Source organism: Xenopus tropicalis, chromosome 1, assembly GCF_000004195.4.
Source record: "Xenopus tropicalis strain Nigerian chromosome 1, UCB_Xtro_10.0, whole genome shotgun sequence".
NCBI lineage: Eukaryota > Metazoa > Chordata > Amphibia > Anura > Pipidae > Xenopus > Xenopus tropicalis.
In genome coordinates, this window is record NC_030677.2 from 11,045,311 (window position 1) to 11,073,033 (window position 27,723).

The 27,723-nt window shown below is 41.7% G+C and overlaps 1 protein-coding gene across 4 annotated transcripts in view; it reads right to left on the bottom strand.

The window, feature by feature from the left end:
* Positions 1-27,723, bottom strand: part of ctnna2 (catenin alpha 2) — a 1,024,232-nt gene that overhangs the window by 523,450 nt on the left and 473,059 nt on the right. For 2 of the 4 annotated variants that reach the window (NM_001097305.1, XM_031895815.1), the window contains 1 exon segment: positions 11,867-11,902. The exons of the other annotated variants lie outside the window; for them this stretch is intronic. In NM_001097305.1, the coding sequence (NP_001090774.1) occupies positions 11,867-11,902 (36 nt within the window). 4 annotated transcript variants of the gene reach the window in all.

Consider the following 27,723-nt stretch of genomic DNA (forward strand, 5'->3'; position numbering starts at 1 on the left):
CTTCCCAACTAGATCCCAGTTCACTGAAGTCTATGGGAAGCATTTTATTCGTAGAGATATCGGAGCAACCGGAGAGGCTGCTTCCAAAACAACACATTCAGGACTAATTCAATGGGGGGCGGCCGTGTTATCCTGCGTGTTCTGTTGCATTGTTGCTAGTGATGAGCGAATCTGGCCCGTTTTGCTTTGCCATAAAATTTCGCGAAATGGCAAAAAATTCACAAAACACATTTGTCGCAAAAAATTTTTGTCGTCCGTGTCTTTTTTGTCGTCCGCATCTATTTTTGTCGCCCATGTCTATTTTTTTGTCACCCACGCTTTTTGACACGACCGTGCCCAATTTTGATGCGTCCGCACCCTTTTTTTCACGCAACCGCACCTTTTTTTTCATGACCGCACCTGATTTGGCTTCGGTCATTTCCCCCGACCCCATCTCAGACTCCAAAACCTACTCTTTCCTGTCTTTCGCACTACTGGGAATAAAAAAAACACAAGCAGAACATGCAAAAAGTATAAAAGAGTTAATGCTCTGTGTTCCATAAAGGTCAAAGGGCCCACTGGGAACTGTCCCGGTTTGCCGACAGGCCGGTCTGACACGGATAACCAGACCCAGAACCTGCTAATTGTAATGCTACGGATAGACTTGGTGGGTAGTGATGGCAAAATATTTCACCAGGCATGGATTTGTGGCGAATGTCTGCGTTTCGCCATTGGCGGATTGTTTCGCGAAACGGATGAAAAAATTTGCAGTGGAAAAATTTGCCGCGCGGCCAAAAATGGTCACCCATGACAAAATAATAGCCGCGGGCGACAAAACAATAGCCGCGGGTGACAAAACAATAGCCACGAGCGACAAAATAATAGCAGCGGGTGACAAAATAATAGCCACGCAACGAAAGAATAGCCGTGCGACAAAATAATAGCCGCGGGCGACAAAAGAATAGCCACACAACAAAATAATAGCCGCGCGATGAAAGAATAGCCGCGGGTGAAATTTTTTTTTTGACGCACGAAAATTTCCGCCGTTTCGCGAATCTTTTCACAGATTCGCGAATTTTTTGGTGAAGCAAAATGGGACAGATTCGCTCATCACTATTGGTGGGTTTCCTGCTAGGGAATGATTCCCAGTACTATGTCTCCAGTCCCCTTGGAAAACGTTTGTTGGTTTACTGGGGTCCACTGTGATTGGTTCACTGGGGTTAGAGTCTGGTTATTATGCTCAGCTCTGCCTTTGCTTTGTGCAAAAGGTTAATCTAGGGCACTCTATTACGACGGGAGTGTATCCCGCTGATGGATATATGAATTAATTAGAGCTGTTGTCACTAAATAAATATTCCTTGTTAATAACACAATTTTATTACCACGATACCATCATTACAACACAACGGCTTCTGCATTATTACCGGGCGATTATCACACATCTCGGCTAATTGAAGGCTTGACTTGTTATTTCTCAATGCCTAATTAGCGGATAATGAATCAAACGTTCACAGTGAGACGTGGAAGGATGATGAGGAGAACATGGAAGGCAGATAGCCACTATTGGGGGGCGTACCCCCCACTTTCATTGGGCCGAAGGCACGTTGGTTTTTGGAAGAACAATACAATAAAACTGGTCATCCCTAGAAACGTTTCTACCAGCGCCATCCTTCTGAAATTCAATTTTTTCCTACGATGGATAAAAAAAACATATATTTTGAAAATGAAATGAAAGATACCGCCCACACTTTACTGCCTGTTCATAACTTTGATGGAAACTATTTGAAGCTTTGTACATCAATAGAGATAGGTTATTGTATGCATTTAAACATAGTAACATAGTAAGTTGGGTTGAAAAATGACGTATGTCCATCACGTTCAACCATAATGCCTATATATTATTATTATTATTATTATTAACATTTATTTATAAAGCGCCAACATATTCCGCAGCGCTGTACAATAAGTATAACCTGCCTAACTGCCAGTTAATCCAGAGAAAGGCGAAAAACCCCACCTGAAGCTAGCAATGGGCTGTGTGCTCCCTCAGAGATAAGCTGACAGGAAGTGATGCAGCTCTAAATGTAACAGGAAGTAGTGTGGGAGTAACAGATAGTTTACATCATATAAAGGGACCTATTACAGAATCTCGCCAAACAGGAATATATATATCAGTAAATATTGGCCATTTACATCCTTTCCCTTGAGCTGCCATTTAGTGATGGGGTGTGTGCTCCCTCAGAGATCAGCTGACAGGAAGTGATGCAGCTCTAACCATAACAGCAAGTAGTGTGGGAGTAACAGATAGTTTACATCATATAACGGGACCTATTAAAGAATCTCCCCAAGCTGGAATATATATATCAGTAAATATTGCCCTTTTACATCCTTTCCCTTGAGCCGCCATTTAGTGATGGGCTGTGTGCTCCCTCAGAGATCAGCTGACAGGAAGTGATGCAGCTCTAACCATAACAGGAAGTAGTGTGGGAGTAACAGATAGTTTACATCATATAAAGGGACCTATTAAAGAATCTCCCCATATCACTGGAATATATATATCAGTAAATATTGGCCTATTACATCCTTTCCCTTGAGCCGCCATTTAGTGATGGACTGTGTGCTACCTCAGAGATCAGCTGACAGGAAGTGATGCAGCTCTAACTGTAACAGGAAGTAGTGTGGGAGTAACAGATAGTTTACATCATATAAAGGGACCTATTAAAGAATCTCCCCAAACTGGAATATATATATCAGTAAATATTGCCCTTTTACATCCTTTCCCTTGAGCCGCCATTTAGTGATGGACTGTGTGCTCCCTCAGAGATCAGCTGACAGGAAGTGATGCAGCTCTAACTGTAACAGGAAGTAGTGTGGGAGCAAAAGGCAGAACTCTGCCCATTCATTGGCTGATGGGGCCTAGCATGTATGTGTGCCTTGGCTTGTTTGTGTGCACTGTGACTCCTATGATCCCAGGGGGCCCTTAGTACCTAAAATGGCAGTTTCCTATTTAGGATTACCCAATGGCACATACTGCTAAACAAGTATATTTATATGAAAATGGTTTATTTAGATGGGATTTAGGCTGCTCCAGATAAGGAACAGTCTCCTTCAATCCAGAAAATCCTGTTGGCACGTTGGCATATTCATGTAAAGTCAGGATGGGACAGGGGGCGTCCGTGGGCTTTGATGTACAAACCCAGTAGGCGACTGCGAGCGCAGACAAAGTTGCGGTGATGTTTAATGTTGGGCTTTTGGGCCCAGGATAATAAATTCTTCTTGTCTTTGAAACAGATGTTTTCATCCCTCCGGTGGAGCAGAAACCAAACTTTTGTTTGCAGTCGTTATTAAACTTTAAAAAGCATCTGCAAAGCAATTGCCATGACTTATTGATGAGGAGGCAACGGGATCCTCCGCTGGGTACATCAAAGGGACGGCTGGCAGGCCCAGCTGCAAAGGGTTAAAGTGTACGGTTGTGTCTAAAGCCAAGTCCACAGCTCCGTAAATGCAGAGTGTAGATCCTGTATAAGCAATAACTCTGCCCTCCGGCTCTTGCTGAACTACAAATCTTCACTATGGCCGAGGCCGACTCAATGTCAAACTCTTCAGAATTCGTTATTTGCCCTTTCTTATCTCTCAGTGGTTTGTGCTAAAAACCTGAAAACCCCTATATCACCCCTATGTATCTATATGTTAGCAATCAAAAGGCTTTTCTTGTTTAGGTCACATGGTAAAATAAGGAACGTATTTGACCTTTTTGACGGGCATGCCTTTTTTAATGTGGCCACACCCCTTTTTAAACACAACCACACCCTTTTTGACACGACCACACCCATTTTTTGACACAACCACATAGGTGAAGTTTCAAAAAGGGTTTTAGTATTAAGTATAGGTCATTTCCTTAAATCATTCAAATTTAGACACAGCCTTACACCCTTAATGGTTTGGAAAAGTAAAGGCATTCGGTATATTCACTCCCCTACAGTAAGTGGAAAATGGTGCAGTCTATTAAGACTAAATGTTCCCCTTGCTGGCTTTTAGTACAGGAATGGGATCTGTTATATGGAAACCCTCTATCCAGAAAGTTCCAAGTTACGGAAAGAACAATTCCAATCTCATCTTAAACAATGATTCCCTTTTCTCCGTAATAATAAAACAGTACCTGTACTTGATCCCAACTAAGATATAATTACCCCTTATTGGGGCAGAACAGCCCTATTGGGTTTATTTAATGGTTAAATGATTCCCTTTTCTCTGTAATAATAAAACAGTACCTGTACTTGATCCCAACTAAGATATAATTACCCCTTATTGGGGGCAGAACAGCCCTATTGGGTTTATTTCATGGTTAAATGATTCCCTTTTCTCTGTAATAATAAAACAGTACCTGTACTTGATCCCAACTAAGATATAATTACCCCTTATTGGGGCAGAACAATCCTATTGGGTTTATTTAATGGTTAAATGATTCCCTTTTCTCTGTAATAATAAAACAGTACCTGTACTTGATCCCAACTAAGATATAATTACCCCTTATTGGGGGCAGAACAGCCCTATTGGGTTTATTTCATGGTTAAATGATTCCCTTTTCTCTGTAATAATAAAACAGTACCTGTACTTGATCCCAACTAAGATATAATTACCCCTTATTGGGGCAGAACAATCCTATTGGGTTTATTTAATGGTTAAATGATTCCCTTTTCTCTGTAATAATAAAACAGTACCTGTACTTGATCCCAACTAAGATATAATTACCCCTTATTGGGGCAGAACAGCCCTATTGGGTTTATTTCATGGTTAAATGATTCCCTTTTCTCTGTAATAATAAAACAGTACCTGTACTTGATCCCAACTAAGATATAATTACCCCTTATTGGGGCAGAACAGTAATATTGGGTTTAATCAATGTTTAAATGATTTTTTAGTAGACCGAAGGTATAGAGATCCATACAGTTTAGAGAAAGAGCTGATAGGAATTACAATTATTTCTATACAATATACAGAGGGAGCATCAAAGGGGGTGATTATTCCGCTCTGACATTGGATAAAAGCAGTGAAGGTTCCGTGTTCTCCGCTCCCACTTTTCTGATTGTATTTATGAAAGTGACACTATGAAAAGAATGGAATATACTAAACTTAGTACATGGCATTAAATCACGCTTGTCGGAGGTGCTGCTTAGCGAATGGATCTCCGGCAGCCTCTTGGCATTCAGAGGGAGCCTCTTATTTTCTCCCCCAAGACAAATAAATATTAATAGTGTCTGGAAGAAAGTAGAGGGCTACATAAAACGCGTCCCGTTCGCTAACGGATCAACATATTTTATCTCTATCGGGTGTCATTTTTCCCTGCTCAGTGTCTGAGAATAATGTAAACAAGTGTTTTAATAAAATATCATTCTATCGCGGCAAATAAAGTTTCATCGGGAAAGATTTACACGTCTTTTAATATGAGAAGTTGCTGGGGGAAAGCAACGGTATTTTAATATTTTTAATATTGTCAGATTCTAAAGTAGATTCTTTTTGTTCGTTTGTTTGTTTTATATAAAAAGCCACCTCCGTAAACACCGAGGAGATCGGGATTATTTTATTATTATATAATTATAACTAAAGTTTATTGTTATTTTATACAGGGGTTGTGGAAGTTAATGGTCAGCCAAGCCGTATAAACCCAATAGTGTTCCCATTGGAAGGCCCCAGTCCCACAACCCAACAAGGGCACTTTTAAGGGAATTTCATGGGAGAAGAACAGGCTGAATCATGGGGAGTGCCAATTTGTTGGCCTGGGTCCTTGCTGGTAAGAAGTTGGCCTGGGTGGTGACTGGTAAGAAGTTGGCCTGGGTCCTTGCTGGTAAGAATTTGGCCTGGGTGGTGACTGGTAAGAAGTTGGACTGGGTCCTGGCTGGTAAGAATTTGACCTGGGTACTGGCTGGTAAGAATTTGATCTGGGTCCTGGCTGGTAAGAAGTTGGCCTGGGTCCTGGCTGATGAGAAGTTGGCCTGGGTCCTGGCTGATGAGAAGTTGGCCTGGGTCCTGGCTGATGAGAAGTTGGCCTGGGTCCTGGCTGATGAGAAGTTGGCCTGGGTCCTGGCTGGTAAGAAGTTGGCCTGGGTTCTCGCTGGTAAGAATTTGACCCGGGTCCCGGCTGGTAAGATGTTGGCCTGAGTCCTGACTGGTAAGAAGTTGGCCTGGGTGGTGACTGGTAAGAAGTTGGCCTGGGTTCTCGCTGGTAAGAATTTGACCCGGGTCCCGGCTGGTAAGATGTTGGCCTGAGTCCTGACTGGTAAGAAGTTGGCCTGGGTGGTGACTGGTAAGAAGTTGGCCTGGGTTCTCGCTGGTAAGAAGTTGACCCGGGTCCCGGCTGGTAAGATGTAGGCCTGGGTCCTGGCTGGTAAGAAGTTGGCCTGGGTCCTGACTGGTAAGAAGTTGGCCTGGGTGGTGACTGGTAAGAAGTTGGCCTGGGTCGTGACCAGTAAGAAGTTGGCCTGGGTCGTGACTGGTAAGTTGGTAGCCTGGGTTCTGGCTGGTAAGATGTTGGCCTGGGTCCGAGGCAAGTAATTATACACCAGGGTGAGGGGGTTCCCAACAATTTAATACCCCCAGTAATATAGCCATTTCCATGTCCTTGGAGATGGTACAAAGGGCCAACCATTACCTCAAGCTCAGAAATTGCATGTAACAAATCCGATTCCATGACCTTAATAATTTTGCGATAAAAGTATTTGCCTGATTTACATTCCCTATCTGATCCCCCATGTCCCTCTATGAGCGGGCGGCCATATTTGTGCAGCAGGAGGCCGTTAGCATTAGATGCTGTAACTGTCAGGCTGAGAAGGGACAGTCAGGCTGGCAAAACAGTCAGGTTTGGGGACTTCAAGTAACAATTACTTACACAAGCAGCCCTATCAGCCAAAAACAATCAACATGACCTATAGGGAACTTATATGTACATTAATATTTTGAAGAGTAGTTTTTTGAGTGTCACTATCACTTTAAGGTTAGTTAGAGATGCAGTCGCCAGAGCACACCTAGAGTTTTTCAAGGATCAAAGCACAAAAAGTGAAGCTTGTGTGAATAACCTCATACAAAAATATTGTGCCTGTCCAATGCATTTGTAATGTCTGTATAAACACTTCAAATGGATGGGAAATTGACTTTGATAGAATGTATGAGCCCCTCACTACTAATGTGTTTGCTCTCTCTCTCTCTATATATATATATATTTATATATATATATAACAGGGAATTTGTTATTCCTTTACACAGGTAAAACCCAATATAGGCCCTGTTAGAGAGGAAGACAGGAGACTAATGATGGTGTATGACCTGCCCAAGTGTTATTGGTTTAGCTCCCCATTAGCTTGAGGTGCATCTAACTTGGCCAAATGCCGACCTGTAAAGAAATTCTTATAGACAATATATAGGCAATTATTATATTACTTTGCGCGCCCACCCATAATATACACTGTAGGTGAGGGGGGGGACATCATACTTACAGTCCATTGCTTTAGGGTGCCAAGTGGGTAGGTGTTTGCACATTCTGCCCCAGCCAAGTTTTTAACTACAGGAACAGGTTACTGACATACTGTATTCAACCAATGCACCTTACACACAACCCTATACAGGTATGGGACCTGTTATTCAGAATGCTCAGGACCTAGGGTTTTCCTGATAAGGGGTCTTTCTGTAATTTGGATCTCCTTTAGACCAATTTGGTAGCTTATCTGGCTATGTATGGGCACAAATGATGGGCCTGCCCAAGCAAAATTTGGCCTGAAGTTGGGCAGATCCTGATTGGGCAGGTTTGATTTTATTGTTGGATTGGGGGCCGCATTGGCTCGTTGGTGCGGTCCCCGGACCTCCATCACCTATACCGATTGTCTTAATTCGATTGTTTGGCCCTAGGGCCAAAGAACCCAATTAGCCCAATATCGTCCACCCGTAGGTGGGGATATGGGGAGAAGGTCCACTCACTTGGCGACATCGCCAACCGAGTGGATCTTAGCATGTATGGCCACCTTAAGTCTATCTTAGTTGGGATCAAGTACAGGTACTGTTTTATTATTACAGAGAAAAGGGAATCATTTAACCATGAAATAAACCCAATAGGGCTGTTCTGCCCCAATAAGGGGTAATTATATCTTAGTTGGGATCAAGTACAGGTACTGTTTTATTATTACAGAGAAAAGGGAATCATTTAACCATTAAATAAACCCAATAGGGCTGTTCTGCCCCCAATAAGGGGTAATTATATCTTAGTTAGGATCAAGTACAGGTACTGTTTTATTATTACAGAGAAAAGGGAATCATTTAACCATTAAATAAACCCAATAGGGCTGTTCTGCCCCCAATAAGGGGTAATTATATCTTAGTTGGGATCAAGTACAGGTACTGTTTTATTATTACAGAGAAAAGGGAATCATTTAACCATGAAATAAACCCAATAGGGCTGTTCTGCCCCAATAAGGGGTAATTATATCTTAGTTGGGATCAAGTACAGGTACTGTTTTATTATTACAGAGAAAAGGGAATCATTTAACCATGAAATAAACCCAATAGGGCTGTTCTGCCCCAATAAGGGGTAATTATATCTTAGTTGGGATCAAGTACAGGTACTGTTTTATTATTACAGAGAAAAGGGAATCATTTAACCATGAAATAAACCCAATAGGGCTGTTCTGCCCCCAATAAGGGGTAATTATATCTTAGTTGGGATCAAGTACAGGTACTGTTTTATTATTACAGAGAAAAGGGAATCATTTAACCATTAAATAAACCCAATAGGACTGTTCTGCCCCAATAAGGGGTAATTATATCTTAGTTGGGATCAAGTACAGGTACTGTTTTATTATTACAGAGAAAAGGGAATCATTTAACCATGAAATAAACCCAATAGGGCTGTTCTGCCCCCAATAAGGGGTAATTATATCTTAGTTGGGATCAAGTACAGGTACTGTTTTATTATTATAGAGAAAAGGTAAAAATCTGAATTATTTGATTAAAATGGAGTCTACGGGAGATGACCTTTCCCTAATTCAGAACTTTCCGGATAAGGGATCCCATACCTGTATAGTCAATACCACAGATATTTTTTGATGACTTAAATCGACACAGTTTATTTTTACCACCCGTCTGCCTGCCTTGTAGACGTTGTGAGTTTATACTGCGCATTTCTGTTGCATAAATAAAAGACAAACATCTCAAAAAAAAAAACCAACCAGCTTGTAATACATGGGAAAGAAACATGTCGACATTAGTAAACTGAAATAGCAGACTTGTCGTACGTAGCGAAAGCAACTTGTAAGCAACAGAGATTTAAAAGAAAAAAAAAATGACAGCTTGCGACAGTTATGGTTCAGAACCTCAAAGTCTCTGAAGATTCAATTATCTTTCTAGTTACATACTCTATTCATAGCATGGTGAGTGTAAAGTAGCTGGCATATAAAATGAGTCTAGATAGAAAGAACATATATATATATATACAGGATAATGAATCACGCCACCTGTTTGAAGTCATATGACCAGTTCCCATTTTACCCTAGTTACCAGGTGGGGGCTTCTATTGTTCTCCATCACTACAGAGAGGAGTATTTCTTTATAGCGGCTCTATCAAATTGTATCAGATCAATAAAGCTTCATTTGGGGCTTTGGGTGCTTTTATCAGAAACTTTCATGTGCAGTAGTTCACAGTAGACTCGCTATTGTTAGAGATGAGAAGCTCCGCGTTGACTAAGAGCTTTCAAGTGTCTTCATGACACGTTGGCGGTTTTGTCTGTGGCCAGCGCAAAGCATTGGATGCAAATGGCATATTCTGATTCCATTCATATTCTGAGCTCAGGGCAAGACTATTTGAAGACTGAGGCATTAGTCACATCTGTTCTTTTCATGGTTTTGGAGTCAATACCTAAAAGATCAGATGTTTCCAGGACACATTGTGGTTTAATTTTTGCCCTACTTCTCCTTGAGACTTTGCTTGGGTCAGTTATGGTCAAAATCTGCTCAGGCCATTCTTATAGAGCAAAATGTTGTTGCCCTTTTGTTACCCCTCATATAGGCCAGTCATGGGTCAGTCATGGTCATAATCTGCTCAGGCTATGCTCAGGGCAAGACTATTTGAAGACTGTGGAATTAGTCACATCTGTTCTTTTCATGGTTTTGGAGTCTTCTATACCTAAAAGATCAGATGTTGCTGGGACACATTTGTGGTTTTATTTCTGCCCTACTTCTTCTTGAGACTTTGCTTGGGTCAGTCATGGTCATAATCTGCTCAGGCCATTCTTATGGAGCAAATGTTGTTGCCCTTATGGGAAATTAACATGAATAGGCATTGTTTAACTCTTTAGGTCAACAGATGGATATTATTTTTAATATCCATATCTGAATGTAACATTGTTACCCCTCATTTAGACCAGTCATGGGTCAGTCATGGTCATAATCTGCTCAGGGCAAGACTATTTGAAGACTGAGGCATTAGTCACATCTGTTCTTTTCATGGTTTTGAAGTCTTCAATACCTAACAAAACAGATGTTTCCAGGACACATTTGTGATTTTATTTCTGCCCTACTTCTCCTTGAGACTTTGCTTGGGTCAGTCATGGGCATAATCTGCTCAGGCCATTCTTATGGAGCAAATGTTGTTGCCCTTATGGGAAATTAACATGAATAGGCATTGTTTAACTCTTTAGGTCAACAGATGGATATTATTTTTAATATCCATATCTGAATGTAACATTGTTACCCCTCATTTAGACCAGTCATGGGTCAGTCATGGTCATAATCTGCTCAGGGCAAGACTATTTGAAGACTGAGGCATTAGTCACATCTGTTCTTTTCATGGTTTTGAAGTCTTCAATACCTAACAAAACAGATGTTTCCAGGACACATTTGTGATTTTATTTCTGCCCTACTTCTCCTTGAGACTTTGCTTGGGTCAGTCATGGGCATAATCTGCTCAGGCCATTCTTATGGAGCAAAATGTTGCTGCCCTTTGGCTACCCCTCATATAGGCCAGTCATGGGTCAGTCATGGTCATAATCTGCTCAGGCTATGCTCAGGGCAAGACTATTTGAAGACTGGGGCATTAGTCACATCTGTTCTTTTCATGGTTTTGGAGTCTTCAATACCTAACAGATCAGATGTTTCCAGGACTCATTTGTGATTTTATTTCTGCCCTACTTCTCTTTGAGACTTTGCTTGGGTCAGTCATGGTCATAATCTGCTCAGAACATTCTTATGGAGCAAAATGCTGTTGACCTTATGGGAAATTAACATGAATAGGCATTGTTTAACTCTTAAGGTCAACAGATGGATATTATTTTTAACATTTTGTAACATTTTTACTCTTCACATAGGCCAGTCATGGTCATAATCTGCTCAGGCCATTCTTGTGGAGCAAAATGTTGTTGCCCTTATGGGAAATTAACATGAATAGGCAATGTTTATCTCTATAGGTCAACATAGTATGATGTTGAATATCCATATCTGCCGTTGTTACTCCTAATATAGGCCACCGACACCTACAATATGGACATTGTTGAAGAAAACCCCCTTTAGATCTGTACACTGTGTTCATATGGCTAGAATGGCTATTGCGATGCAAACTGAAAATCACTATAAGGCAAAACTATTCCATCTGCCTGAACGGATGGAAACGGAAATGTGTTTTATGGTTTTTCAAACAGAATGAACATATTTTGAAGGGAGGGCAAAAAAAAATGGAGAACCACGAAGGACACTACAAGCACATAAGAGAATATAGGATTGCTACCATCCTGTCTAATACTGGCATCATCAGAAAGGTCCAGAGTTAAAAGCTGGAATGGTGGCAACCCTAGAGATGTTTAAGCCACAATTTGGTCTTGTGATTGACACAACAACATATGAGGATTTTTACCTTACAGCTCTCATCCATCCAAGTCCCATATCGACACTGTGTGTGGAAAATAAGAAGATATTAGATATTTCACCTCAACATTCTGAGGCACAAAAAATGTAGCTATGTGTATTTGAGTCAAGAACGATATCCATAAACACAGTTCTGTTGTAGGTTTATCTGAGCCCTGGCTTTTATCCAAGACATTTCAAGAGGATTATACATTTTATATAATTGATCCTTTCTGTACCAATAATACACAAATAATAAATAAATAATAATTGCAATAAAAAAGTGCATGTTAGGGGGAGGATCTGGGGTTCTGAGGGTTAGTAATGAGTGAGTACCGGTAAATAAAACAACTACGGTTTTAGTAACACACATACACTAATCTGGATTTGTATTGACGGGATCTACTTGTGTTCAGATATGTTTCGTTCTTCTAGAAGGAACGTTACTTTGAAATGTGGTTGTGACTTTAGAAGTAAAAACAGGAAAATTCCACTTGACACCCGTTACCGTGCCAGACAATTAGTTCTGGTAGTTCTGTAAGACCATAGAAATGACCCCTTTAGTAGTAATGACCCCTTAAGGGCAGTGGCCCCGCGATAGATCTTCGTTACCGCGGGCGACTAATCTCCACATTACCGCGGGCGACTAATCTCCACATTACCGCGGGCGACTAATCTCCCTGCAATGCCATCCCACCAGCAAGAATATAAATCACCGGTGGGATAACATACATGTCACTAGTTTCCAGAAGTCGCCTAAGGTTTCCTTGAGAGGCAACTTTGGGCGACTTCGGGAAAATGAAGCGACGCATCTGCCATCCCACCGCCAATTTACATTCTTGCCATTTGGATGGCATGTCAAGGAGATTAGTCGCCCGCGGCAACGAAGATTTATCGCGGGTGACTAATCTCCATGTTTCCTAAAGGGGCACTAAACCCTGCTGTACAGCACCGCTCAACCAAACTTTACTCAGTTGTTGCTGGACTACAAATTCCAGAATGATTGAGGCATGCTGGGAGCTGTAGTCCAGCAACATCAGGGTTGTATTCAATTGCACAGTTAAACTTTTCAGGCTCCCCAGTGCCCTCGGCAGCATTAAAATGCAATGAGAATCCCAGCTCATCTGTATAAATCCGGCTCCCTGTTCTCTGTTCCTGCAATTGGAGTTGGGAGCAATAAGCACAGTTTCCCAGCACTGAACAAGTCTGTCCCTTTATACCCATGTCTGATTCCTGTGCCATATAATGACGGGAAAATGCCATCATTATCTCTATATGTAAGATAACAGGAAGATGCTGGGAATCAGTATTCCCATTGGTCAATTCTCTTGCATCTTTAATTAAGTTTTCGGTCAGTAGAATTCTCATTGGTCATATGGTTTCCATGTGTAAATAGGTTTTTTATTAACTTCTATACATAATTATACAGAGCATGGTCAGACTGGGGGTACTTGGGCTTCTGCCTCAGGGGTCCCCCTGCACCCCGCAATGGCCCCCGTCGCCTTCACTCCTGCCCTGCAAGGGACCCCAACACTCTCCAACCCCCTCTTCAGAGGGAGGAGACCGAAGGATCACGCTAGCGCCACAGGGGTGTTCGAGTCTGGTCCGCATAAGGGCCGGGGCCCACCGGGTTTTTTTCCCGGTACCCCGGTGGCCCAGTCCGACGATACGTTTAAGTATCTTTTTGCTCAGTGGTGTAAATATCAAATACAGGGGATCAATGAACCTACTGTTGTCACTTTGGGTAAAATACCTGCAGAATTTTTTCTCTTCTTTGTTTGGAAAATGTAAATTCTCTATGAAATAAATGAAGAAATCAAATCCGGCTTCACAGAATAAATACCCTTAACTTCTTTCCCATAAATAAACATGAAAGGTACCTAAAATAATTGGGGGTGATTTGTATTCCACAATGGAAAGGTGTGCCGCCGGCTGCAATTTGTGCAATCTCGGATCCGCCGCGTGATTGGCGGGCTGGCAGAACATTAGGCAGTGAGAATGTCTCTTTAGACACAACAAGTGCCTTGGCAAATGCTTAAGTTTTAAATATTGATCTTGTTCCCTTAGAAATGTTGGCCTTGTTAGAATTCTGCCCTCAGGCAGCGACGTCTCTAAACACATCACATGTCCCGGCTTGAATTTAACAGTAAAAAAAAACCCAAAATAAAATAAAATTATCTCAATGTGTCAAACTAAAAAGGTCACCCCAAGTGTCACATCTATCATTTTATTGGTCCGCGCTTTACATTGGGCAAATTCTTTTGGGGTAAATAAAACACCAGATAATTCAGTTTTAATTGGTCTTTTTTCAACAAATGCTGATTTTCCCGACGTATTTTTATAGCATTTCCCAACTGTTCTCGGCTGAGCCAATCAGTGTGGCAGCTCTGTCTTTTGTGAATACTAGTGTTGGGTGAAATGTTTCACCAGGCATGGATTCACGGCAAATTTTCACTTTTCGCCATTGGCGGATTGTTTCGTGAAACGGATGAAAAAATTTGCAGCAGAAAAATTAATATAAAAATAATATCCGTGCGACAAAATAATAGCCGTGGGCGACAAAATAATAGCCGCGCAATAAAATAATATCCGCTGGTGACAAAATAATAGCCGTGCGACAAAATAATAGCCACGGGCGACAAAATAATAGCCGTGCGACAAAATAATAGCCGTGCGACATTTTTGCCGTTTCGCAAATCTTTTGAAAGATTCTCGAATTTTTCAGCGAAGCGAAACGGGACAGATTCGCTCATCACTAGTGAATATGAGGTGAACGATTTTTCATATTTCACATTTTTCTAAATTTAAAAAAACAGATTGTATCCATCGCATTGTTCCTCTGATATTAATAAAAAATGTGAACAATAAAATGTTGGAAATATATCTCCCAGTGACTTCTACAGAAGCTCACCAGTAGCGACGAGTGAATCGGTCCCGTTTCGGTTCGCCGATAAATTCTCGAATCTTTCAAAACATTCAAGAAACGGCGAAAAAGTCACGAAACAATATAAATGTTGTGCATCAAAATAAATTGTTGCACAATTTTTTCTTTTTTTGGTCACCCGTTTCCCAAACGTGCCAATTGTGAAACACAGAAATTAGCCGTAAATCCAAAAAATTTTGCCCATCACTTCTCACCAGGTTTTAGATTGATAAATCACTAAAATTTATTTCAAAAAATTTCAACTTGAAAAAGTCACATGATTTTAAAAAGGTCACCCCAAGTGCTTAACATCGGGCAAATTCTTTTTGGGTAAATAAAACACCAGATAATTCAGTTTAATGTAACCGTCTCCGAGCAATTGGTCTTTTCCCATCATATTTTTATAGTTGTAGCATTTCCCAACTGTTCTCGGCTGAGCCAATCAGGGTGGCAGCTCCTTCTTTTGTGAATACGAATATGAGGTGAAAGATTTTTCATATTTCACATTTTTCTAAATTTAAAAAAACAAAAAACAGATTGTATCCGTCGCATTGTTCCTCTGATATTTGACTGTTTAATAAAAAAATGTGAACAATGAAATATTCTGAATGTTGGAAATATATCTCCCAGTGACTTCTATAGAAGCTCACCAGTAGTGATGAGCGAATCGGTCCCGTTTCGGTTTGCCGAAAAAATCTCGAATCTTTCAAAACTTTCATGAAATTTTTTTTTCACCCGTTTCCCAAACAAAACTGCCAATGGTGAAACACAGAAATTAGCCGTCAATCCCCCAAATTTTGCCCATCAATTCTCATCAGGTTTTAGATTGATAAATCATTGAAATTGGAGTTACATGTCAATATTTTTGTCTTACTCTGCCCCCAGTTATTATTAGAAGCACCGAATCCACTATTTTGGGATTCTACTGAACCCCAAATCCTTCATGAAAGATTCGGCCAAATACCAAACCAAAACCTAATTTTATATAAAACTGGGACAAGGAAGGGTTAAACCAGTGGTTCTCAACCTTCCTAATGCCGTGACCCTTTAATACAGTTCCTCATGTTGTGGTGACCCCCAACCATAAAATGATTCCTAAGCCCATTGGAAAAATGGGTTTTCCGATGGTCTTATCGGACCCCTGTGAAAGGGTCTTTCGACCCCCAAAGGGGTCCCGACCCACAGGTTGAGAACCACTGGGTTAAAGAGAACCGCGTGCTGCAGCCACAACGAAAAATTTTCAAATTGAAAAAGTCACATGATTTTAAAGATTCCGATTTGGTTTGGCCAGAGGCATGGATTTGCCCAAATCTGAATCTGCTGAATATGGCAGAATCTTGGTCTAATCCCAAACTGAATCCTGGATTCGGTGCATCCCTAGTTATGATTAGTGATGAGCAAATCTGTCCTGATTCGTTGTGAAACGACAGCAAAATTTGCGAAATGGCGAAAAATTTGCGTAACGGGTTTGTTGCATGATTTTTTGTCGCCTGTGTCTTTTTTTGTTGCCTGCGTCCATTTTGACGCGACTGCGCCCTTTCTTGATGCGACCACGCCTATCTTGGGTCGTGTCACAATAGGCGCGGCCACGTAAAAATAGGTTGCATAAAAAAGGGTGCAGTTGCGTCTAAATGGGCGCGGGTGACAAAAAAAAATTGCGCGACAAACCCAACTTTTTTTGACGCGTGCCAAATTTTCCAGTGCCAAATTTTCTCAGAAGTTTCACAAAACAATTCGCCAATGGTGAAATGCGGAAATTCGCTGTGAATCTATGCTGGGCAAAAAAATTTGATCATCACTATGATATGTAATATTATACCCCTAAGCTTACAAGTGTATACAAGTGTTTGGGAGGCAATAAGGAGGGGCAAAAAGGCATATAGTAGTCACAGTGGTGACTGCCTCAGGCAGCATCAGCCCCGAAGACGCCCCCTATCTCCCGCTCCGCGCTTTAGCATCAGAGCAAGTCCAGAGGGGGGGTGTATCGTTAGTGCAGAGAGTGCTCGTTTTAAAAAACAAAAATTTGGCTCCAAAAGTCACGGGAGGAGGGTTTTTGTTGCCGCGGTTACTGGCCGCTCACTGCCGCCTGAGGCAAGTCAGTAGTCATAATGTAGAGAAAGTCAATTGCAACAAGTCTGCAGTTTATAAAAGTCAAGGAAAGTCTTGCAACAGGTCTAATGTTGCACTTTGATCTCTAAATATTTTCTTTCACTTTGAGTCTATTCCAAAGCAGGATCATCCCCTTCTTCTGAATGTTAGACTTTCCCTTTAAGCTGCACTTAGTGGACATGTTCAATAAGAAACAGGCTTTGCTTTCATGAGTGTTTCCATCCCAAATAACATCATTGCTCTCTAATTAATGGTGTACTCGCAGAGAATTAACCGATGGAGATCATGTAGCCGCAATTGATTTCTCTTCAGCAGACTCAACAAAACAGCAAGAGTTCAGGTTAGTAACATCTCACCCCTTATTAGGTTTCTAAGCAAAAACAAACAAAGTAGCGTAAGGGCTTGAAATGAACACCAGACCAGATTGCTTTGTTTATGGGAGACACTATTACAATCCAGAAGTGTAAAGGTGGCCATAGACAGTCCGATATTAGCCCTGGTGTGGAGACTTCACACAGGTCTACCTGACCGATATCAGCCTGAAAATTGACAGGCTCTACGTAGGCAATGGGATCATCTAATTTCCCCCACGTCGAGGAGATCATACCAGGGAAAGATCTGCTCACTTGGCTACCTAGCCAGTTGAGTGGGTCTTTCAGTGTATGGCCACCTGTGAAGATCTCAACAGTTTAGCAGAAGCAAACATAGCTCAGATAGGGCTTGGAACAAGGGTGAAACTCTTTCTTCTTCTTGGTACAACACATTTTCTACTGGATTAGATATATGTGAACCTGTACTCCGAATGGCTAATAAAGAAGAACAATAGACTCGCCGATATCAGCCCCGGTGTGGGGACTTCACAATGGTCTACCTGACCAATATCTGCCTGAAAATTGATAGCCTCTATGTAGGCAATGGGATCAATCTAATTTCAAGGAGATCATATCAGGGAAACAAGTGCCCGCTTGGCTACCTTACCAATTGAGTGAGTCTTTCAGTGTATGGCCACCTTTGAGGACTTTAGCAGAACCACAAATAGCTCAGATAGGGCTTGGAACAAGGGTGAAACTCTTTCTACTTCTTGGTACAACACATTTTCTACTGGATTAAATAAATGTGAAGCTTCCTGTACTCCGAATGGCTAATAAAGAAGAACCATAGACTCACCAATATCAGCCCCGGTGTGGGGACTTCAGACAGGTCTACCTGACCGATATCTGCCTGAAACTTGACAGCCTCTATGTAGGCAATGTGATCAATCTAATTTTCAAGGAGATCATATCAGGGAAGGATCTGCTCGCTTGACTACCTTACCAATTGAGTGAGTCTTTCAGTGTATGGCCACCTTTGAAGACTTTAGCAGAACCAAAAATAACTCAGATAGGGCTTGGAACAAGAGTGAAACTCTTTTTACTTCTTGGCACAACACATTTTCTACTGGAATAAATATATGTGAACCTTCCTGTACTCCGAATGGCTAATAAAGAAGAACAATAGACTCAGAACCAAGCAGCCACGGTTCAGTGATAGAGCCCATTCATACAGATGTCCTACTTAGATGGTCCTACTTCCTACAGGACGCCAATGCTGCAGTTTGGTAAAATGGAGAACATACCGTAAATACTAAGGGCAGGCTAAAATCTACTGTAAAGCACAAAATATCAATTACTGGCCCTCTCCATATTCTTGTCAAGATAAATTGCACACATAGACTTTTTAAGGTCTTCTTCTGCCCTGCAGGGGACTATGGAAGGACAGAGCAGCTAAGAGAGACAGGAATATAGTGGGGGGTTTTTTATAGTATCATTTTTATTGGTTTATGAAACATAAAAAGGAAGGAAAAGGAAGGAACCGGGGAGCAACAGAAGATACACATAAGGGCCAGCCATGTTTTTATTGAGGGAGCATTATTTCCCTTCCAGTTTAGTATTACCGCTTTCTTTGCGTAGTACAGTATAGTCCGAACCAGGGACCTTGTTTTGTTGAGTGGCACCAAGTCTTCAATCTGGGCCAGCAGGCATATTTTGGGTGTCCACAAGTTTGGGAACCCCAAGTTGTCTACCATCCATTTGATTATGTTAGACCAGAAGTTTTGGATTAAGGGCATTCCCAAGATAAGTGTAGAAAGGAGGACACTGAATTTTGGCATCTGGGGAATGTTGCCCCAGTGCTGCGACCCATTTTTTGAAGTTTAAGAGGGGTTAAGTACAATCGATGGATGAATCTGAGCTGTAGGAATATAGTGTTTGTAACTAGGGATGCACCAAATCCAATATTTTCGGATTCAGGCGAATCTCATATCCTTCGCTAAAGACTCAGGCGAATACTGAACCGAATCCTAATTTGCAAATTAAGATAGGGAAATGTGAAAGATAATCGTTTATGTGGCAAAGAGTCACGTGATTTTTAGGAGTCGGATTCAGTTCATCCTGGAGCGTGGATTCGGCCGAATCTGAATCCTGCTGAAAAAGCCAGGCCCGGATTTGTGGCGAGGCCACAAAGGCCCGGGCCTAGGGCGGCAGAAACTTAGGGGCGGCATGCTGCCCGCCGCACAAAAATTCTGACATTTTGCTCCCATACCGAGCACTGGGGACTTCTCCCCAGTGCTCCTCATGGGAGTTTAAATGTCCGCGCATGCGCGCTTGCGTCAGCGGGGGGGGTTTGTTCGCGCATGAGCAGGGAGCAATAGGGGGCGGCCTAGGGGCGCCCGGATTTGAAATCCGGCGCTGGAAAATGCACAAATCTTGGCCAAATCCCGAACTGAATCCTGAATTGGCTGAACCCCTATTTTTATGGACTCTTTTGGAACTGTATATATATATATATATAATTTCATAGTAAATTCAGGGTAAAACTAGTGAAGAGCAAATCTGTCCCATTTGGCTGAAAAAATGCTGAAAAATTCATGAAACGGGGCAACCACGCAACTTTTTTGACATGCAAGGCTTTTTCTGAATGTGCCAAATTTTCCCATATTGCTAATGGCGATGTTCCGGTGAATCCATGCTTGGGGAAAATATTCTCTCATCATTAGATCAAACCTTAAAGACTCTTTTGAAGATCCATACATATTCACACACAAGCACCCACATACGGCAATGCATGAATATGTTCTACAAGTCTATTCTTTTCACGCTCACTAGGGATTCGCTTGTCTAAAACCATGTTTTTTCCCTAAGCAGCCAGCGTGTAAATTAGTGACATAAAAAGATATATAGTGGCTTAGACAAAGGCTTAGTTTGTGTCTGCAGGACCCAGGAATAATTATGGAAATAGGATTAGAGATATGTGTCGTCCTTAGTCAACACCCAGCAACACAAAAATTCTGCCTTTTAAGCAGCAGTTTGTGATAAGAGAGAATAATCTTTTTAACCTCCACAAAGGAAGCACAGAGCATCATACACTAGCGCTAAATACATTAAAGCAATACTGTCACAGGAAAACATGTTTGTTACAAACCCCATCAGTTAATAGAGCTTCTCCAGCAGAATCCTGCATTGTAATCTGTTTTTCCCATGGGGCTAGCCATATTCTTCATTTCCCAGGGTGCCACAGCCATGTGACCTGTGCTCTGATAAACTTCACTCACACTTTACTGCTGCGCTGCAAGTTGGAGTGATATCCCCCCTCCTCCCCCCCAGCAGCCGATCAGCAGAACAATGGGAAGGGAGCAAGATAGCAGCTCCCAGTAGGTATCAGAATAGCACTCAATAGTAAGAAATCCAAGTCCGGCTTGGGACTCCTCCAGTTACATGGGAGTAGGAGAAACAATAGGTTAGCCGAAAGCAGTTCTAATGTGTAGCGCTGGCTGAAAGCTCAGACTCAGGCACACTTTACTGCTGTGCTGCAAGTTGGAGTGATATCCCCCCCCCCCCCCAGCAGCCGACCAGTAGAACAATGGGAAGGGAGCAAGATAGCAGCTCCCAGTAGGTATCAGAATAGCACTCAATAGTAAGAAATCCAAGTCCGGCTTGGGACTCCTGCAGTTTCATGGGAGTAGGAGAAACAATAGGTTAGCCGAAAGCAGTTCTAATGTGTAGTGCTGGCTGAAAGCTCAGACTCAGGCACACTTTACTGCTGCGCTGCAAGTTGGAGTGATATCCCCCCCCTCCCCCCCAGCAGCCGATAAGCAGAACAATGGGAAGGGAGCAAGATAGCAGCTCCCAGTAGGTATCAGAATAGCACTCAATAGTAAGAAATCCAAGTCCGGCTTGGGACTCCTCCAGTTACATGGGAATAGGAGAAACAATAGGTTAGCTGAAAGCAGTTCTAATGTGTAGCGCTGGCTCCTTCTGAAAGCTCAGACTCAGGCACACTTTACTGCTTTGCTGTTAGAGTGATATCCCCCCCCCCCCATCCCCAGGGGCCTGGAAAAAATACAGACAGAGTAAGATGAAGAAAGAAGTTGACTCAAACCGACTGTAAGTAGCAATAACCGCCGAGCCCTATAATGTGCAGCAGTTCCGCTCAGCACAGAGGAGCTACAAGCCCGACTCGCTCACTGCAGACACAGTACAGTTTGCTCTAGAAATTGAAGGCAAGTCATTCTGCTCTGAAAAAAAAAAAAAAAAAAAAACAGGACAGTGCAATTTGAAAGCTTTTATTCTAGATACAGTAGTTAAAAAAGGCACTTCCTTCCCAGTAACTGAGGTGAAAAAAATGGCACAAAAGCCAATTCATCGAGGCTTCAGGAGAGAGTCTGAGTGACAATTTCTATGGAATCAATCAGCATCTGAAACCTTTCACAGGGGCGGCGGGGAAGGGGGTCCTGCTTTTAAAATTGCCTTCGGCGTTTACTGTGACAAGATTTGGGACAATTGCCAGCCGGCTTTTTTTAAAAAAAAAGACCTTAAAACATGTTACATAATGGCTTTGATTTAAACAGTTTGAGCTTTTAGTTTTTGTATAATCCCGGCGCGCTTTGTGAGAAACAAAATGTAATTCTGCTTAAAGCAACAGGGGGTGAAATCCTTTTAATCTTCCAAAAAAACGCTGACGAAATATATACCTGGTGGGTAGAAATACTCGACTTGTTAAATATGTAACTTTGCGCGTACAGGCGCGTCCCCGCCTTCCGCGGGATTCATTTCGCTCGCCTTGGTGCGTCTCGCAAAGCTCGCCCCCGTGGAAGTTGGGTTTAATGACTGCAAATAACAGAATATAATAAAGTCCTTCATAGGAAAGAAGAATAATTAGGGGCATTTAACTAAAACTTCATAATTTCCCATTTTCTTTTATTTTCAAATTCGACTAAACTCGTTTTCCCCAACATCTAATTTTTTTAAAAAAAAGTCACAAGGAAAAGTCGCTGTGAATAGTGATGAGTGAATCTGTCCTGTTCCACCATAAAATTCACAGAACGGCGAAAAATTCACGAAACACATTTGTCGCTAGATCTTTTTTCTCGCCCGCATCAATTTTTTGTCGCCCGCGTCTATTTTTTTGTCAGCTTTGGAAGCTTCTAATTCTTTATGTTGATCAACTCAAACCTCCTTCATAGAAGAGTTTCTTCTCCTTTGTGTCTTGGCTGAGGTTATGATTAGTGATGAGCGCAGCGAATTTCCGCATTTCACCATTGGCAAATTGTTTCGTGAAAATTTGACGCTGAAAAATTCGTTGCACAGAATTTTTTTTTGCCACGTGTCAAATTGGGCACGGTCGAGTCAATTCACAGAACGGCAAAAAGTTTGCAAAACGGCGAAAAATTCACGAAACACATTTGTCGCTAGATCTTTTTTCTCACCGGCATAAATTTTTTGTCGCCCGCGTCTATTTTTTTGTCAGCTTTGGAAGCTTCTAATTCTTTATGTTGATCAACTCAAACCTCCTTCATAGAAGAGTTTCATCTCCTCTTCTCCTTTGTGTCTTGGCTGAGGTTATGATTAGTGATGAGCGGATTTTTTTGGCAGGCATGGATTCGCAGCGAATTTCCGCATTTCACCATTGGCAAATTGTTTTGTGAAAATTTGACGCTGAAAAATTCATTGCGTAGAATTTTTTTTGCCGCGCGTCAAATTGGGCACGGTCGAGTCAATTCACAGAACGGCAAAAAGTTTGCAAAACGGCGAAAAATTCACGAAACACATTTGTCGCTAGATCTTTTTTCTCGCCGGCATCAATTTTTTGTCGCCCGCGTCTATTTTTTTTTGTCAGCTTTGGAAGCTTCTAATTCTTTATGTTGATCAACTCAACCCTCCTTCATAGAAGAGTTTCTTCTCCTCTTCTCCTTTGTGTCTTGGCTGAGGTTATGATTAGTGATGAGCGGATTTTTTTGGCAGGCATGGATTCGCAGCGAATTTCCACATTTCACCATTGGCAAATTGTTTTGTGAAAATTTGACGCTGAAAAATTCGTTGCGCAGAATTTTTTTTTGCCGCGCGTCAATTTGGGCACGGTTGAGTCAATTCACAGAACGGCAAAAAGTTTGCAAAACGGCGAAAAATTCACAAAACACATTTGTCGCTAGATCTTTTTTCTCGCTGGCATCAATTTTTTGTCGCCCGCGTCTATTTTTTTTGTCACCCGTGCTTTTTGACATGACCTCGCCCCCAATTTTGATGCGACCGCATCCTTTTTTGCCGTTACCATGCCCCACTTGACGCGACCGCACCCAATTTAACGTGCAACAAAAGAAACAGAAAAGTTTTGCACAACAATTCGCCAATGCCAAAATGCAGAAATTCGCTGCAAATCCATGCCTGGCGAAAAAAATTCGCTCATCACTAGCTGCGAGAAAAGTCATAAAAAAACTAGACTTTTTCAAAGTATCTGGTACAAACGTTTAAACTTCATTACAGAGGGCACAACTACTCTGGAAGTTTAGCAAAGTATACTGTGTTATAGACAGTTTGGTTAAACAGAAACTAAGCCAATCCTATAATGTTGAGGGCCATAACAATATGGGCAGCAGGCTGAATGGGCCCCAAATGACTCCACATGTGACATCCATGTTTTATTGGCATGGGAGGATGATATTGCTTAACTCTACAGAGACACCCTTCAACCCAAAAGTGTAATACAATAAGTCAATATTTAACCTTTTCTTTCTATCCCTAGCCAGTGGGTAAGAATAGAAATAAAATACTAAAAAAAGAAAGACTTGGGGGAGAAGACAGGATATACAGTATGTCCTTTCCTATGAGACCATTGTTATTGTACATTCTCCTGCTGAATTGTTCTCGGAGTGTTCTACTGTATCTCATAAACTCTCACAATAAAGCACAATCTGCAGCTGTTTCAGTTTCTAAGAATATTGATCTCTCTTTTGTATGGGGAAGAACCATGAGCTTTGGAATTCTTTATGTTGATCAACTCAACACTCCTTCATAGAAGAGTTCATCTCCTCTTCTTCTTTGTGTCTTGGCTGAGGTTATGATTAGTGATGAGCGAATTTTTTCCGCCAGGCATGGATTCGCAGCGAATTTCCGCATTTCGCTATTGGCAAATTGTTTTGCGAAACATCAGTGAAAATTTGACGCTGAAAAATTTGTCGCGTCAAATGGGTCGCGGCCTAGTCAATTCGGGCTCGGTCGCGCTAAAAAAGGGCCGCGGGCGCGTCAAATTGGCTGCAGTCGCATGAGAAAAAGGCGCGGTCACGTCAAAAAAGTTCTGACATCAAAAAAGTTTGGGGACAGAAAATAGATGCGGGCAACAAAAATCGTGCAACGAATGCGTTTCGTGAGTTTTTCGTCGTTTCACACATTTTCTTGGCGTTTCGCGAATTTTATGGTGAAGCGAAACGGGACAGATTCGCTTATCAGTAGTTGTCTTGGTGAAATTTCCTAAATAAGTTGATCAATTTTTGAAAATTCTTTCTTATTGATATAATCGTGTAATTCTGTTGGTCACTGCTGAGAAACTTGGTCAACTGGGAGCATATATCAATACCAGGAACATTCATTATAAGGTGAAAATTTGACGCTGAAAAATTTGTCGCGCATCAAATGGGGCGTGGTCGAGTCAATTCGGGCTCGGTCGCGTAAAAAAAAGGGGCGTGGGCGCGTCAAATTGGGCGCAGTCGCATGAGAAAAAGGCGCGGTCACGTAAAAAAAGTTTGGACATCAAAAAAGTTTGGGCATCAGAAAATAGATGTGGGCGACAAAAAAGACGCGGGTGACAAAAATCGCACGACAAATACGTTTTGTGAATTTTTCGCTGTTACGCGCATTTTCTTGGCATTTTGCGAATTTTATGGTCAAGCGACAGATCAGTAGTTATGATGTCTTGGTGGAATTTCCTAAATAAGTTGATCAGTTGATCTTTTTTGTTGATATTATCGTGGAATTCTGTTGGTCACTGCTGAGAAACTAGGTCAACTGGGCGCATATATCTACACCAGGAACATTCATTATAAGGTTATAAAAAAGTCTTATGAAATAAACAGTTAATAATCATTTTAAAGACTAGATAATAAACCCATACTCTGAATAAAGTATTTAAAGTATTTCCAAGCAAAATTCAAACTTGGCCATTTCCCAAATGCCCTGGACCTTGCGAAGCTCGTGTCACGTCGCTTTTCAGATTCTTTCTGGAAAGGTTAATGTGCAACATTTTATTCAGAGATATTTGCATTAAGCCACATACAGGATAAAAAAAAATAATCTTTGACCTCTTTCTTCTGTTGTTCACTTTTCGTGTATCTATAATTTCCCAGAACGAGCTCATTTGCTTTGACTAGAAAAACAGCCACAAGGCACGTTTGAAGAGAGCATAAGGCTCATTTATGAAGGAAGATAAGGTGCAAAAGAACTAGAGTAAATCGCCTGGGCTCATATACCATTGCCCCACGTTGAGGCACGATGAAATGCAAAAGTGCTCCCCTTAAGGCTCATGTGGCTGGGGACATGGCCCCTTTAGTTGCAATCTTATTAATTAGTGAGTTCCCTTAGGAGCAATTCTCCCCCCTTGTGCTTACCACCTTTCCAGCCCCACATGGGGTCCAAGACGTAAAGCATTACTAGTGCAGAGAGTCCATTTGTACTCCCTGTAGTAGAAGAGCTGATTTTCCTGTTTGATAACCAGATATCCGGCTCTTACCAAGGCTGAAGTTACCAGGAGGGGCTCACCCCGCTTTATTTGCTACCTTGATTATCTCACACTCCTATACCGTGCTAAAATATGAGTTGGATTTAGGTCTTTGAACCACTTAAATGTTGTTTGTTCAGATATTGTTGTTCTTGAAAAAGGGCTTTGCCCGAAACATGTAGTGGAACACGTCAATAAACACAAAGTCCTGCAGTGTCCTCCATTATTCTATATGATGTCTGTACTAATATATGGGCTAAGTTAACAGTGACTAGTTCTTTAGTCACAGGGTCCTCTTCTTGACTTCCACTAAGGCAGGGATCCCCAACCAGTGGCTCGGGGGCAACATGTTGCTCGACAACCCTTTGGATGTTGCTCTCAGTGCCCCCAAACCAGGGAGTTATTTTTGAATTCCTGACTTGGGGACAAGTTTTGATTACAGGACAATCCAGTGTAACTGGCAAACTGAGCCTTCTGTAGGCTGCCAGTACATATAGTGGTTACCAAATAGACTATTATAGCTCTTATTGGCAACCTCAGGAACTTTTTTCATGTTTGCGTTGCTCTCCAAAACTTTTTCCATTTGAATGTGGCTCACAGATATTAAAGATTGGGGATCCCTGAACTAAGGTGATCTCTTTATCTCAGGGGGCTTTCTTCTACCTCTAGCTCCCTTGAACCATCCAGGCCAAAGATTCTGAACCTTGGAATCTCCTGCCTGTTTAAGAGTAGAGAAACCCCATAACTTTCCAGGGCCAGTAGGCATCTCCTCCTTCCCACAGGGCAGGTCTACAGTAGGAGATAACTCACAGTAGGGACAACCTTAACCCTTAATCCCACTAAATACATGAAGTGAATCTAGAATCATGGCCAATTAGTGCTATGTATATATATATATATATATATATTTCAACATGCATTGCATAGACGCCCACTCTTCCTGCATTGTGTTGCTATCCTTCTGAAGCTAATTAGGTTATATTGAGTATCTGTTATTAGCCATTAGATCCTAATCCTTTGCCTCATGAAATATTAAGAAGTGGTTTGAGGGATAGGACCTTGATTTAAATAGATCAGGGAAGGTTTAGGAAATGAATATAACTCAGCGTCTCAGACATTCACAATGATCTAATTGGCCGGTTTGTTCAGGCCATCATTAATGTACTTTAAGTGATTAAACATCCCAAGACATGACTAAGCTGCTTTATTTTTAGTCCGTACCTGGTGACCTTTGAAAGGAAATAAAAGATGACTTGGAGATAAAGGAACGAAACAACAAAACATATTAAATGTATTTCAGATAATAGAATCTAAGGCTGGACGAGGCAGGAGCGCTCAGAGGAAACTTCAGGCATAAGATTTATCCTTTCTGCATTCTCCATTATTGTTTGTGGCCATGAAGTTATGGCGGCAGTACAAATCATTGTCGTCATAAATGGTCATAAATGGATAACTCTAACCTTTAAACCAATGACTCTTGTGGCCTCTTTGGAGGCTCTTATTGGAAAGGAAACTGAGGCCCAACTTGGGGGCCTTACCATTCTTGCCTAGGCTTTTCTGCTCTAACTCAACCCCTCAATCCTTAGACCCATCTCTGAGTTTTTTTTAGAGGTGGGTCTGTGGCCATGATGTTATGGCAGCAGTACAAATCATTGTGGTCATGAATGGATAAATCTAACCTTTAAACCAATGACTCTTTGTGGCCTCTTTGGAGGCTCTTATTGGAAAGGAAACTGAGGCCCAACTTGGGGGCCTTACCCTTCTTACCTAGGCTTTTCTTCTCTAACTCAACCCCCCAATCCTTAGACCTA